Source organism: Parastagonospora nodorum (genome assembly GCF_000146915.1).
Source record: "Parastagonospora nodorum SN15 chromosome Unknown scaffold_25, whole genome shotgun sequence".
NCBI classification, from domain to species: Eukaryota; Fungi; Ascomycota; class Dothideomycetes; order Pleosporales; family Phaeosphaeriaceae; genus Parastagonospora; species Parastagonospora nodorum.
In genome coordinates this window covers 93,956-107,135 of record NW_001884573.1, presented here as the reverse complement: position 1 = coordinate 107,135, position 13,180 = coordinate 93,956, and the positions used below count along the sequence as shown (strand labels likewise).

Here is a 13,180-nt window from a genome sequence, read left to right as displayed (position 1 = left end):
AGCGGGCTTAGAAACTTTTACTTTGTATAGAACATTGATTGCAGTGGAGGAATTCGGATTGTATTCTGGTCTGCATCTTTTTAATCTCTACTCAGACTCTTCATTGAGTCTTTTTAACACCTTCAAGTCGCAAAAGCAATGAGATATATGGCAAAAACGTGGAATGAATAGTAAATGATGCAATCACATCGCAGGGAGGGGTGAAAGGCGCAAACGGGCTAGCGCCCGGCCCGTGCGATAGCATGTCCGCGCCTCATTGTACGACTCTCCATTTCATAGTTCCAAGCACCGAGTGCATCATCTGTCCCTACTCGAAGTCGCAACCGGGTAAAAGCTTCAGACAAACCAACCTATGCGCTTGAAAAATCGCTCTGGTACAAAATGAATTCAGAGCTCTTCGACGTCATTATCGTCGGAGCAGGCAAGGCAACAATGAGTTTAGAACGTTTGTGAGTTCGCTGACCACTTTCAGGGCTTTCCGGTCTCGCGGCTGCGCGATTCTTTCTTGATGTGCACCCAGAAAGTTGCGTCTTGATATTGGAGAAAGAGCAGTCGGTTGGTGGACCTTGGGGCAGAAGTCGAATATACCCAGGGTTCTGGTCGCAGAGCGGCATTCGCATGTCGGGCTTCTCGGATGTGCCTCTGACTGTCCCGCAAGACGCTGAAGTTTTCAACGACATTTTTGAGGCAAAGTACGTGACCGACTATCTGGAGAACTATCTCGACAACCATGTGTACTCCGGCACGCCTTTGCGCGAGCGCGTAAGAACCGGCTTCGTCGTCTCCAAAGTTGATAAATTGCACGACATCTGGACGGTGAATGGCGCGCTCCTTGCAGATAGCGTTCAACAGTCCTTCAAGACCAAGCGAATCATCATCGCCACAGGCATGACATCTGCACCAAAAATGCCAAAATTCAAGGGGCAGGACCAATTTGGCGGTCCAATACTGCACCAAAAAGACTATGGTCAATTTCTGTCCGCGCGACCTTCGGATCACGGCAAAGTCGCTGTACTGGGCGCGGGAAAATCTGCGGCGGACATGGTGTACGGTCTTGTGAAGGCGGGAAACGAAGTACATTGGATAATTCGAAAATCTGGCAAAGGCCCAGGCGCATTCACCAATCCAGCAGAAAACGCCAAGGGGCCGTTTCTTAATGACCCAGAACTTGCAGCCACTCGACTATTTGGGACCATGAGTCCATCGTGCTTCAATCAGCCAAATTTGTGGACCCGGTTCTTGCACACCACGTCGATAGGCGAGAAGATTCTTAAGGGCGTTTGGAACGGCGCGGATGAGAAGTGCAAGCGGATAGGAAACTTTCACGGCCGTCAAGGAGCACTCGAAGGTTTTGACCACTTAGAGAGTGACGTGAAGTAAGTCTGTAATATTTACTGAGCGATTACCTTGACTAACGCCATTGTAGCCTCTTCTGGTGTACCGGACCCTTTGGCATGATCCAAAGACCGGATTTCTGGGATATCGTCGCGAAAAACGTCCATGTTCATCGCAATGATATTGAGAGTCTAGCGCACCACATGGTCGTACTCGAAGACGGACCGTCCCTACCCATGAATGTCATAGTATGTGCAACTGGGTTTGTCAACGAATACCCATTCTTCAGCGCCAAGCAACGAGTGACTCTTGGTCTATCGCACCCAAAATCAGATGATGCAGGTGAGAACGAGTGGTCAGCTCTTGAAGCCGAAGCAGATGATGAAGTCCTTGCACTGTACCCGAAGCTAGCATTAGCCCCAAATCAAGACCTAAGCGATCCCCCCACAAGCAAGACGCCAAATCGCCTCTACAACTGTATCACGCCACTGGATGACCATTCTGTCGCTTTCGTGGGCAACATCTACGCACCAAACGGTTTTCGTACAGCAGAGGTTCAAGCAATCTGGACAACAGCTCTCTTCGACGAATCGCTGCAACTACCTTCGGAAGACGCTATGCGCAAAGACGTGGCATGGGTGAATGCTTTCATGAAGCGTCGGTATCCCACACATGGGGCGGGTGGGAACTACCTCCAGTACGATATGATGGGCTACATTGACCGGCTGTTGCAGCAGGTTGGGCTCACATCACATTTAAAGGGATGGTGGACCAACCTGACGTTCCCGATGATTGCCAAGGACCTGAGTGGTACTACGAAGGAGTACATCGAGAAGTACGCGGCACAGCGGAAGGGATTGGAATCTGAGTAAGCCAGAAACTCACTGGAGTCGTATATGACGGTTAACGGCACGATACGGGCATCACATGTGCAAGAATAGATACACTAAAGAAAGTTTGATCAAGATTTAGCCGTGTCATGAACATGTAAGCTGAACCCGAACCACATTTCACGCGCTATAGAACAACTTGCGATCGTCCAGATGCAGTTCTGAATGCAGGTAGATACGGTGGTTGGTTTGTCGGGCTCCGAAAGGAACGCCAATGGAATTTTTGCGTGATTGTGTCCACACCTGAACATGTATGCGAATCAGTAATGTGCAAGGATATCAGACATCACTAGGCTTGTTGCAGGTGTTTTGGAAAGAGTCTTGAAGCGTTTTGGAGTTAGGCTGGTTTAATTCCAAATGCATGCGCCACGCCCTCCGAGGATTGATATTCTGCGTTCGGATACTATGCTTCATGTTCACATTTTCACAGCTTGAGTTGCAACATAGCAATTTTCACCATGTTGTTTCCTCTACTTTTTCTATTCACTCTCGCTACCTTTCTCCGCACAACACACCTCCTGTATCGCCGCTTCTTCCACCTGAACCGCTTCAGAGGCCCTGCACTCGCTGCGTATACGCGCTTATGGCTCGCGCGCACGTACTCTACTGAGAAGGCAATGACATGTTTTTCGAACTCAAAAGATGTATGATGCGTCGATGCCATATTTCCAACACCATCTCGTCTCCCCATCCTTCCGCTGACATGAATTCCCGCGCCAGGCAAATGCCCGCGCCTCGAACCCAATCTTCTTCCCACAGATGATCCGAACGTGCAGTAGCGGATTCTCGCACCACACGCAAGATACGTGCGCAGCTCGTGGCTCGACTCTCTGCGACTCGATCCGCATTACACCCGCATCCTCAAATTTTGTATCAAAAGTTTTTCGAATTTGCGAATCTATCGACTCCAGACTGCTGCTGTTGTTCTCATTTTAATAGTACAAACAGGGCAATAAAGGCGAATCGAACGATAACAAATTCAGTAATTTATGATTCACCAGCCAACCAGTCCGATTGTGTACATATCGGGGTTTTTCAATATTTCTTTTTTCTTCTCTTTCAACTCATCGACATCCCAGTTCGCATGAACAAACCGTCCATTCAGGAATCGAGCCTCTGGGCTGAGCGACCAGACGATGAAGTCACCAGCAAGCGTTTCTGTTTTGACATATAGTCAGCCATCAACTTTCAACAAGTCGCCTTGCATAGAATATCGAACTAACCGTCATCAAACTCCAGGCCCTCCGTCATATGACTGAACTTGGAATGCATCTCCGTGCCTCCAATCAGCCCTGGGTGAATTTGCAGAACAAACATCTCCGGATGTTCGTTCCCGTAGAGCTCAAATAGCTTCGTAGCGCCGGCTTTGGAAGCGCGATAACTCGAAAACTCGGGAATGTAGGGGCCGTGCATGGAAGACGACGACACGTGGATCACGGATCCTTGACGGCCCTCGCTTCCGGATGGGGCATATTTGAGATACGCGCGTAGGAGGTGGAAGTTTCCCTTGACTGCATTGAAGAATTAGAAAACAGGGAGGGAGCGAGATGAGCGATATACCGTTGATCTCAAAGCCCTTCCACCAATCGTCTACGTCAACGCTATCAAGTGAACCGAGATCTGCCATATATCCTGCATTGGCGATTAACACATCGATAGGTCGCTCTCCACCCATATCAGCGACGAAATCCACAAAGCCCTTCTCGACAGCTTTTTCATCCACAATGTCGACGGTATAAGTGAAGATGTTACACTCGGGCGCGAGCTTCGCTAGCTGAGCCTGAACGGAAGCTAAAGGACCCGGACGTCTCCCCATCAAGGCCAGGTAGTCGATGCCCGAACGTACCAGTGAGTGCGCGATATTTGCGCCAATGCCTTGACCTGCACCAGTCACCACGGCTGACTTGCCCTTGGTGGAAAGTGACGTCTGGGTGGCATCGATGGCAGGATATGTCGTTCGTCTGTATGTCTTTGTACCGCGCGCGATCTCAGATGCCGACATTGTGAAGGATCTGTGTTGTTGCAGCAGGCAAAGGAAGAGTACTTTGTATTGAGGGACCGTAGATTGATGTGTAATGATTTGGTTGATTAATCAGCATGTGCTTCTTCAGCGGCGTTACGAAAGTCTTGAATTCATGTTCCATGACTCGGGATGCAGGGCCAAAGGATCGCTTCTGATCCTTGTCAGCTGGTATGCAGGTAAGTGCAGTTCAACGTACGTACCACAGAGCGTCGAAGATAAGCGCTAAAAGGGTTGATATTATGCGCGCGCTTGGAATTTACGCGTGTCTTATCTTTCGTGATCCTATACAGATCAGTACACCGTTAGGCATTCCCGAGGTCCGCGTTGGCATTCTTCCACTTCGGGTGCAAGGTAAACTTGGCAACCTTGTTGGGAAAGAACATAGTATCCACTAGGAAGTGGAGCCTGAGAATTTCGCAATGGGGGCTTTCATGGAAAGTTATCGCCACTGTAAGGATATTGAGAAGTCAGGCACCTGCGATGCTGAGTATTGAGCGACGTATCTTTTTGTTATTGATCAATATGCATCTCTCGTTCCACGCCGGCAACGCTGCATTTGTCGGGTAAAGCACTGTTTCCCTAGTACAAAGCACACAGGTCGCGCTCGAAAAGTGGCCAGCCTTCTCGACGAAATCAACTAGATGTCAATCTTTATCTGACTACGAAGCTTGGGCCATTTCTAACGAAAGAGATCCATGGATGTTTTGGACAACACATCAAAGGTTTGATTTCACTGATATAGCTCACCGCTCCCCTACGGCCATAGATTCAGACAAAGCGAAAGTCGACATGCCTTCTGAAAATATCCTCCATCTGAACGATCAAGCACATTAAGATTGCTGGAAGGAGCTTGGTGCCCATATTTAGGCTGCGATAGTAACGCATTCTAATGCATTTCTAGATGTCCATCTTTTATGTCGCTATTCATTGAAACCATCCGCTTGAAATACGCAAATTTGAACTTCATTATCATCAAGGGAGTATCTTGCACGACACTAGAATTATCTGGAAAGCACTGCCTATGGTAAGTAGCCAATCGACAAAGCCAAATACCCGTAAACTGATTGGTCTGATTCAAATAAGGCCCCTCGGTAATGCATCATGCCTGGCGACAAGGGGGGGGGCTGGCTGTAGTGCATCTACTGTGTACCCGACCTCAAGGTAGTCTTTTCGCCCCCACGGTCACAGCACCCTTCAACACTTGCAACTCACAGTATGAAGCTGCTTACTTATTTTCCTTCCGCTGATATCTTGAGAAAATCTTCTGTAGTTCTCGATAATTTGCTTCATTGCCTCATTGTAGGACAGTATCTCACAAACTGCCTTGCCCTACGTATGCGCACGCTAAGCCTCAACGAATCAAGCTACCGGGAGAAAGGCTGTGAATTTAGCCCAAACCAATAGGGGATTTCTGTTTGATAGTCCCCATGAGGATGCTGCTGTGTAACCTCGGAACGTCAGCAACGTTGGAATACATATCACACGGCCCAACTCCTTTTTTCGACCTTCCCATAGCTATGATAGATCAACACGCATACACTTTAATATAAATTTCTCTTAAGAGCACTAATTCTATATGGAAATACAGAATAAAGGCTGGGTTAGCAGGACCAGAAATCGATTGTACACCAACACGTCTCGAAGCACAAGTTGCGACGGGTTGTGACCAGGAAGAGGATGCGCCTAGCTTGAATAGAAAAGGTCGCGCACAGATACATTCCTTTAATGGGAGTATTAGACCTTGCAAGAAGACGATTGGAAGCATATTTGGTCTTTATTTAGGAGGCATGTTGAGGTCGGTCTAACTAGCTGAAGTCACGTTTGCTAACCGGGCTACAGCACTACTATGCAGCATCTCGCACTACGTCTTCTTTGACCGACTTCACGGCTCTATAGCCAGTGGCGAGGACGCTGTAATGTCTCAATCTTATGCCACATTTGTCTCGCTACTTCTTGTCACGCTCTTCAAGGCTTCTCTGCTTGGCTGTGCGGGCATTTGCTCTACCCAGTATCTCTGGCGAGTATTGCGAGGCCCACCAATCACGGTATCCACGGTAGAGAGCCTCTTTCAGATACGGCACAATCCGCTCGAGCAATTCTGTTTCCGAACAATCATATCGGTGTCGTTCTTGCTTGCGGCGTACGCCTGGACAGTGCCTTTGGCAGCTATGTATCCGCCAGGTGCTCTCACGATTAATGCCACCCCTTTCTTACTTACAGAGAGTGTGAGCATGTCAGTGCCCGACCTGCGATTCAATTTGGATTTCGACCCCCTCCAACCAGCCAATGTTTCCCGCCTGTCATATTTTGCTCGCATCGAGCACACGAGAGTGCGCGAGAGTAACAGCCTAACGAATGCAGAAACAGTTAACTTGTCAACAAGCCTACACCCTATAAATCCTCAAGAGTTCCTTCTCCGGTTCTCGCGATCTGTAATAGCAGCCGGCGAAATAATCCTGAATCCCCGAGCAACGATGGGAGAGAACTCTACTTACACACTGGAATTCATGGGTCCGCAGATATCTTGCCGGGATATGGAGCAGTTTAATCGCACGCACCCTGAAGAAGGAGTTTTTACAGACCTCATGTTAGGCGAAATCGACCCTAGTCTTAGCCTATCTGATAAAGCTGTCCGGATGAGTGCCATGGAACATGCGTACTACAACAGAACCTATGCATGGCAGATCATTCAAAAAAATATGCTCGGTGGTATATCGTGCGGAGAATCCAATCCAATGTCTCGGGACGACGATGGTACAGCTTATGTTGCGCCAGCTAAAGATCCACCATCCTCTGCAACGTTCCTACTCGAGACTTCGAAAATAAATTGCACAGAAAAATACGTGAGTTATGTCGCAAACATTACCTACAGAAATGGGATTCGATCAATACAGTATACAATACGCGACATAGAACCCCAACCAGCCAAGGATCTACTCATTGAGATGGTGTGGGAGGCAGCTAGCAATATTCTTGTTCCGGACGACATACAGCCAAGGAATGCGGGAATAGATGAAGCTTTTGCCGCTTCCGCATATTCTCAGCGTTCTCGAGAATATTTGGAGGAGAGATTTCGATATTGGAACGCGTTCACAATCTACGCCGCTTTTCTAAATACTATCGAGTCCGCAACGACGCGGGCTTGTTTTTTCTTTTTGAAAGATCCAAAATGTAACGAAGTCGAGACGAGGGGTAATTTCTCTGAACTGGTGGTACATCCAATCGACTGCCTCAAACATTACACAAGTAAGTGGATCGATGCCCGTCTCTCAACAAGTGGGAGGTTTGTCCGCTGACACAAGTAGCTCCTTCTGTACTCGAAAATTCGAGATTAAATCCCCATCGGTATTCAGAATCGCCAAAAGAAGAACCTGGAAATTCGGGTCTGAACGTCACGGAAGCCGCTCTCAATGAACTATTGACGAACATCACGATATCGCTCATGACGCTCGATCTCTGGACTGATAACATCAATGTAACCTCGACTACATATCGAAACACGTACGCTTTCTCGCGCAGGATAAATCTTGTTCTTCCGTACGCGCTCTGTCTCGCTTTCGGGCTACTCATTGTCGGATTGGGCTTAGTCTCTCTCTGGCAAAATGGAGTGCCGTCGAGTGATGGCTTCACGCAAGTTATGATGGCAACAAGAGGACGGACAGAAATAGATAGACTAGTGCTTGAGCAAGGCTTGGTCGATATTAATGCGGCATCAAAAGAACTGAAGGGCCTGAAGGTGCGATACGGAGAACTGGTAATGGAGGACGCGGTGAAAGGAGAGAAAGTCTGGGGTTTTGGGACAGCGGAGGAGACGGTATCTTTAAGGAAGAGGAAGTGATGATATCAGGGTCGAAGTGAATGTGGAGCATGACAGTTGTATCGGAATGCCTATCTTCTAAGCACTTGAAGAGATATCGGGGTCGCTGCGATTGTTCGTTTCTCGTGTGTATCGTTTTGAGCAAGTCGATTTCCTTCATCGTGAGTCTTACAAAAAACAGCGCTCCCAAGAAACATCCGAACGAAAATCGATATAAATAGAGAGACGAGAAAGATTCGGTAGGGTAGGGCAGGGCACATGACGAGCGTGACTGAGTTTGTTGTGGGGAAAATTCGCAGTGAATATGGTTGTACCTGCGGAATCTTGTATCAGGTTTGATGAGTGCAACGCGAGGCGAGCGGCTTTCGTAGAAAATGTACAACTGTGGCGATCAATCCTCATCGATTGGTGACAAGGGGTGCTACCGCTATCAGCGCATCTAGTGTAGCAAATGTTGTCACTGTTATAGAATTCAGGATTAGACTTGATTAACTGGTGCAGGCAGACCTGCTACCATCATTTCTGTTACGCCAAACAGCAAACCTAGACCTCCTCCATCCACAATCACCCATCTCAGTGCGGAGGATCTCAGCCTTGTTCTCTGTGTCGACAAGGTCCGTGGCACAGATGACAGAGGTCGTCAGGTAAAACATGACCCACGGATACTTGGAGTTGATGTAGTGCTGGATGCAGTATTGTCAGGCGTTGGCTGATGATGGTCGATCGAATGCTATGTCTTGATATCGTCTTAGTGAGTGCTCAGTTCAAACTCATCGCAAAACATCCGCATTGCATTCCAGCGGTACACACATCCTTCCCACGTCACGAAATCGAGCCCCGTCCTGCCGAGACTCTTGATCGCCGGCATGGGCCATGCACAGTAGTGCATCTGGATCGAGCCTTTTGCAAAAATCGCGCTGGGGTTCTTGTTCTTAAACGTCTGCGCGAAATCTCTCAAGCAACTCTTCAATGTATGCATGAGATGCATGCTGGACGAAGGCTCTAAGCTAATTGGACGGTCCGTACAACCAGCTCTTTTGTTTATAAGCCTGATATTGGATGCCAACCGCTCAGTCCATTCACAGTGAGTTCTGCCAGACTCCCCTGGACTGTCGAGACGTTTGGTTTTGTCCTTCTTTCTTGGTTGGTGAAATAAAGCGCGAGAATGCGCGAACTGTGCCGCACCCTTAGGGCAACAGCCGCACTCGCCGACTTGGCTTACTATCGATGCGCATCAAAAGTCCATCTTGATCGGTGAAGGAATAGTGCCCAAGGTATATTGCGCAAAATCCAGGCAGTGGATTCGAGCAACGCGCTCGTGCAAGCTGTTGGTGGGAAATTTTGTTGGTCGTGTGCCTTTCTCGATGTTGGTTCGAAAGCTCATGTCGCGATGTCGCGATGACATGACAGAGTCCGACACGGATGGACATCTTACTGTCCAGCTTTACGGCGCCATTGAGACTTATCCACATCAACTCAAAACTCTTTGTCACACTGTCCCGTGTCCACAATAATCTCGTGTGGTTTGAAGGTGATGATTACGCGCCCATGGCAACAGCAGAAAGCCGGTAAGCGTTGCCGCATATGGCTTCCCTGCGTCACTATTCGATGAACATATCACACCTTCTTAAAACGATGAACCCTGGAACTTGGTGAAAACAGGGAAATCTACTCTTTTGCCTCTCGATGCTGACTTCTGCTCGCAATGTCAGTATATAGAGTAGGCTGCTTTAATGAGGAACAAGATCTTGACCCCGAAAGATGAGGATACATCGACGGCCTTAGGACTTCCCTTAATCATTGGAGTCCTGCTATTTGATGAGCCAATGAGCTCAGCCTGGCTGTTCCAATTATCTAGTGCTGAATCGATGACATTTACAGCGACATTAGGTGCTGCAATAATCCGTGCGCGTTGTCTGAAAACTATCAGCACTGTCCAGACGCAGCTGAGTCAAAATGTCGAATTTGAAGGCCATTTCCGCACTTCCCTGCGTATTGATAAGGCGTTGATTTTCCTTAAGCCCGTATATAAGATCGCAGTTGCTCTCTAATAGTAGGATGAGTTGAGACACGCGAAATGGATGTGGAGCGCGACTGTGGCGTCTCCAGACTCCAGGCGATGATGCGTTCGCGACTTCCCCACATTTCGGCATACCGAATGTGGAACACGCGCCTGTCAGTGAACCTCGGCCTTGCATTATTGGAGGCATCATGAACCTCCAATATCTCGGACTTCCCACCGCGCATGCCATCTCTTGCACTTTACAAAGAGCTTCAGTTCCTCACATCTAGCTAATTGCAGTATTACTGAAGTCATACAATTGCATATCGACGGTAGTCCTTTGTAGCTACGCCTCCATACGTCACACGCGACCCCCGCCCGTTTCCCCGCAAACCGAAGCTCGCGATATTCAAACATGGTGATTTCTACAGCAATTCGGATAGCGCCCTCGCGTGCAGCACGAGCACTCAATCTCCTTCGCACCGTGCAATATACACATCCGCCATCATGTCCCTGCCATTCGAATCCGAACTACCACCAGCAAACACCTTCCACGATCCAACAAGCACGCCGACACCTCGCGACCCCAATTGACCATTCACAACAAAAGGAATATGCATTTGAGATGGCTGCATCAAGTATACGCTTTGGTCCTGGCTGCACAAAAGAAGTTGGCATGGACTTCAAGAACATGGGCAGTAAACGCGTCATGGTGGTGACGGATCCGAATGTGAGGAAGCTAGACGCCATGAAGCAAGTCGTTGAAGGATTGGAGAGAGAAGGCGTGCAGTATGAAATATATGACAAAGTACGAGTCGAGCCCAAAGACCATTCCATCAAGGAAGCCATCGCCTATGCTCGACCATGGAAGCCCGACGCCTACCTCGCCGTCGGAGGCGGCAGCGTCATCGACACCGCCAAATTGATGAACCTGTATACTTCGTTCCCCGAAGCCGATTTCCTCGACTTTGTGAATGCACCCCTCGGCAAGGGAATGCCCATCCCCGGAAAACTCTTCCCCCTCGTCGCTGTCCCCACAACAGCAGGAACTGGCTCCGAAACAACCGGTACCGCCATCTTCGACCTTGTTTCCAAGCGTGCGAAAACCGGAATCGCTCATCGGAACTTGAAGCCTACGCTGGGCATAGTCGACCCTTTGAACACACGCACCATGCCCTCTGCTGTCCACGCATCCTCTGGCCTAGACGTCCTATGCCACTCCCTCGAATCCTGGACCGCGATCCCATACTACGAGCGCACGCCGCGTCCCACTAACCCCATCAATCGTCCAGCTTACCAAGGCGCGAATCCCATCTCCGACATCTTCTCGCTAAAAGCGCTCAAGGACACCGTCAAGTACCTTCCTCGCGCCGTCAAGAACCCGGACGACCACGAAGCGCAGGCCCAAATGCTACTAGCTGCGACGCTCGCTGGAGTGGGATTTGGAAATGCGGGCGTCCATCTCTGTCATGGCATGTCGTATCCCATCTCAGGCCAGAATCCGGGGTACAAACATGCCGGATACGACGTCGATCACACCATCATCCCGCACGGCGTATCGGTCGCCGTAACCGCACCCGCAGTGTTTAAGTTCACTGCCGCGTCGAACCCGGAACGTCACTTAGCCGCCGCCGAAGCGTTTGGCGTAGACATTTCGAACGTGAAGAAGGAGAGCGCGGGAGAAGTGTTGAGCGAGGCGCTGGCGGAGTTCTTGATCAAGTTGGGTGATCAGCCGAGGGGGTTGAAGGCGCTTGGGTTTGGTGCGGGGGATTTGGATGGGTTGGTGGAAGGCACGATTCCGCAGGCGAGGGTGTTGATGCTTGCGCCGACGTTGGAGACGGAGGATTTGGAGGTGGAGAGGCAGCAGCTGAGGACGCTGTTTGAGGAGTCGATGGAGTACTGAATGCTAGGGGATTTGGAGCAATGTTAATATGAACATTTTTGACGTAGTACCTGGTTCACCTACTGCTACTTGACTTTTCGATATCTTACGGGCTGACTAGTGATTACTGCTCAGTCAGCAACATGCTCTTCTCAAGACTCCAATCTGACCCCAGTCCTCAATCTCACATGCAGACAAACGGTCCACATCCGACATGCTCTCGTAAGCAGTAGCTTGCCGCTTATCGATTAGGCACCCCACGACGCAGTTGGAGTCATTGACATCCATCTTCTCCCACCTTACCCCAAGCCCCCAAACCCCTAATAAACAAGCAATCACCCCTTCACATAACCACCATGTCTTCCCTCCCCAACACCTCCACCCGCCTCCAACCCTCTTTCACAGCCGCCTCGCACCCCACAGAAACCCCCTCCACGCAAAACATCATCACCGCCCTCAACCTAGAAACCCACATCGAAGGCGGGTACTTTTGCGAAATCGACCGCGACCCGCTACTCATCCCCAACCCCTTCCCCCAATCCCCCTCCCCCTCCAACACCCAAACCGCGCCCCTCCCGTTCTCAGGCGACAACTCCGTCCGCAACGCCAGCACGAGCATATACTACCTGCTCACGCCGCCGTCGCCACAGGGGCATTTTCACCGCAACAAGGGCCGCACGGTCCATACGGTGATCGAGGGGCGCGGGACGTACGTGCTGATTCACGCTGATGAGGAGGGGGAGGGGCATGGTGGGAAGAGGGTTGAGACGTTCGTGGTTGGGAAGGATGTGAGTAAGGGGGAGAAGGCGGTGTGGATTGTTGAGGGGGGCAAGTTCAAGGCGAGTTATCTTCTGCCTTGTGAGGGCGAGGACAGGTTGTTGATTAGCGAGGTGAGTGGATCGATCGTGCTGGAGAAGGGGAGGGAGGGGGAGAGGCTAACATGTATGTGTGTATGTGTACAGACGGTGGTTCCGGGCTTCGAGTATGCGGATCATGATTTTTTGACGAGGGAGGGGTTTGAAAGGTTGGTGAAGGGGGAGGTGAGGGGGGGGTTGGAGTGGTTGGTTAGGAGGGAGTGATGGATTTTGCAAGACATCAACATAGACTTGGCTAAAGTGTCTGAATCGGTATTGTATTCCGGTGTCCAGCGTCATGATGAATCATACTATGGCCTCCTCATCCCATGATAAAAAGAGTAGTGATATCGAGTAAACGCCTTTCCCATGCCATC

At 49.8% G+C, this 13,180-nt stretch overlaps 6 protein-coding genes across 6 annotated transcripts; 4 read left to right on the top strand and 2 right to left on the bottom strand.

Annotated features, from left to right (window-relative positions):
* Positions 1–381: 381 nt before the first annotated feature.
* SNOG_13063 (hypothetical protein) lies at positions 382–2,207 on the top strand (the record flags this gene model as incomplete). The annotated part of the gene is made up of 3 exons (XM_001803226.1): positions 382–445; positions 473–1,376; positions 1,427–2,207. The coding sequence occupies 3 exons, from the start codon at positions 382–384 to the stop codon at positions 2,205–2,207; spliced, it is 1,749 nt and encodes a 582-aa protein (XP_001803278.1).
* A 1,012-nt stretch (positions 2,208–3,219) lies between these two features.
* Positions 3,220–4,227, bottom strand: SNOG_13062 (hypothetical protein; the record flags this gene model as incomplete). The annotated part of the gene is made up of 4 exons (XM_001803225.1): positions 3,220–3,383; positions 3,449–3,736; positions 3,786–4,005; positions 4,072–4,227. 4 exons carry the CDS (start codon positions 4,225–4,227, stop codon positions 3,220–3,222), a joined length of 828 nt encoding a protein of 275 aa, XP_001803277.1.
* A 1,937-nt stretch (positions 4,228–6,164) lies between these two features.
* On the top strand, positions 6,165–8,086 carry SNOG_13061 (hypothetical protein; the record flags this gene model as incomplete). The annotated part of the gene is made up of 2 exons (XM_001803224.1): positions 6,165–7,494; positions 7,554–8,086. 2 exons carry the CDS (start codon positions 6,165–6,167, stop codon positions 8,084–8,086), a joined length of 1,863 nt encoding a protein of 620 aa, XP_001803276.1.
* A 727-nt stretch (positions 8,087–8,813) lies between these two features.
* On the bottom strand, positions 8,814–9,053 carry SNOG_20139 (hypothetical protein; the record flags this gene model as incomplete). Its single annotated transcript, XM_001803223.1, has 1 exon — positions 8,814–9,053. The coding sequence occupies one exon, from the start codon at positions 9,051–9,053 to the stop codon at positions 8,814–8,816; it is 240 nt and encodes a 79-aa protein (XP_001803275.1).
* A 1,639-nt stretch (positions 9,054–10,692) lies between these two features.
* On the top strand, positions 10,693–11,970 carry SNOG_13060 (hypothetical protein; the record flags this gene model as incomplete). The annotated part of the gene is made up of 1 exon (XM_001803222.1): positions 10,693–11,970. One exon carries the CDS (start codon positions 10,693–10,695, stop codon positions 11,968–11,970), a length of 1,278 nt encoding a protein of 425 aa, XP_001803274.1.
* A 335-nt stretch (positions 11,971–12,305) lies between these two features.
* Positions 12,306–13,028, top strand: SNOG_13059 (hypothetical protein; the record flags this gene model as incomplete). The annotated part of the gene is made up of 2 exons (XM_001803221.1): positions 12,306–12,839; positions 12,912–13,028. 2 exons carry the CDS (start codon positions 12,306–12,308, stop codon positions 13,026–13,028), a joined length of 651 nt encoding a protein of 216 aa, XP_001803273.1.
* Positions 13,029–13,180: the final 152 nt, after the last annotated feature.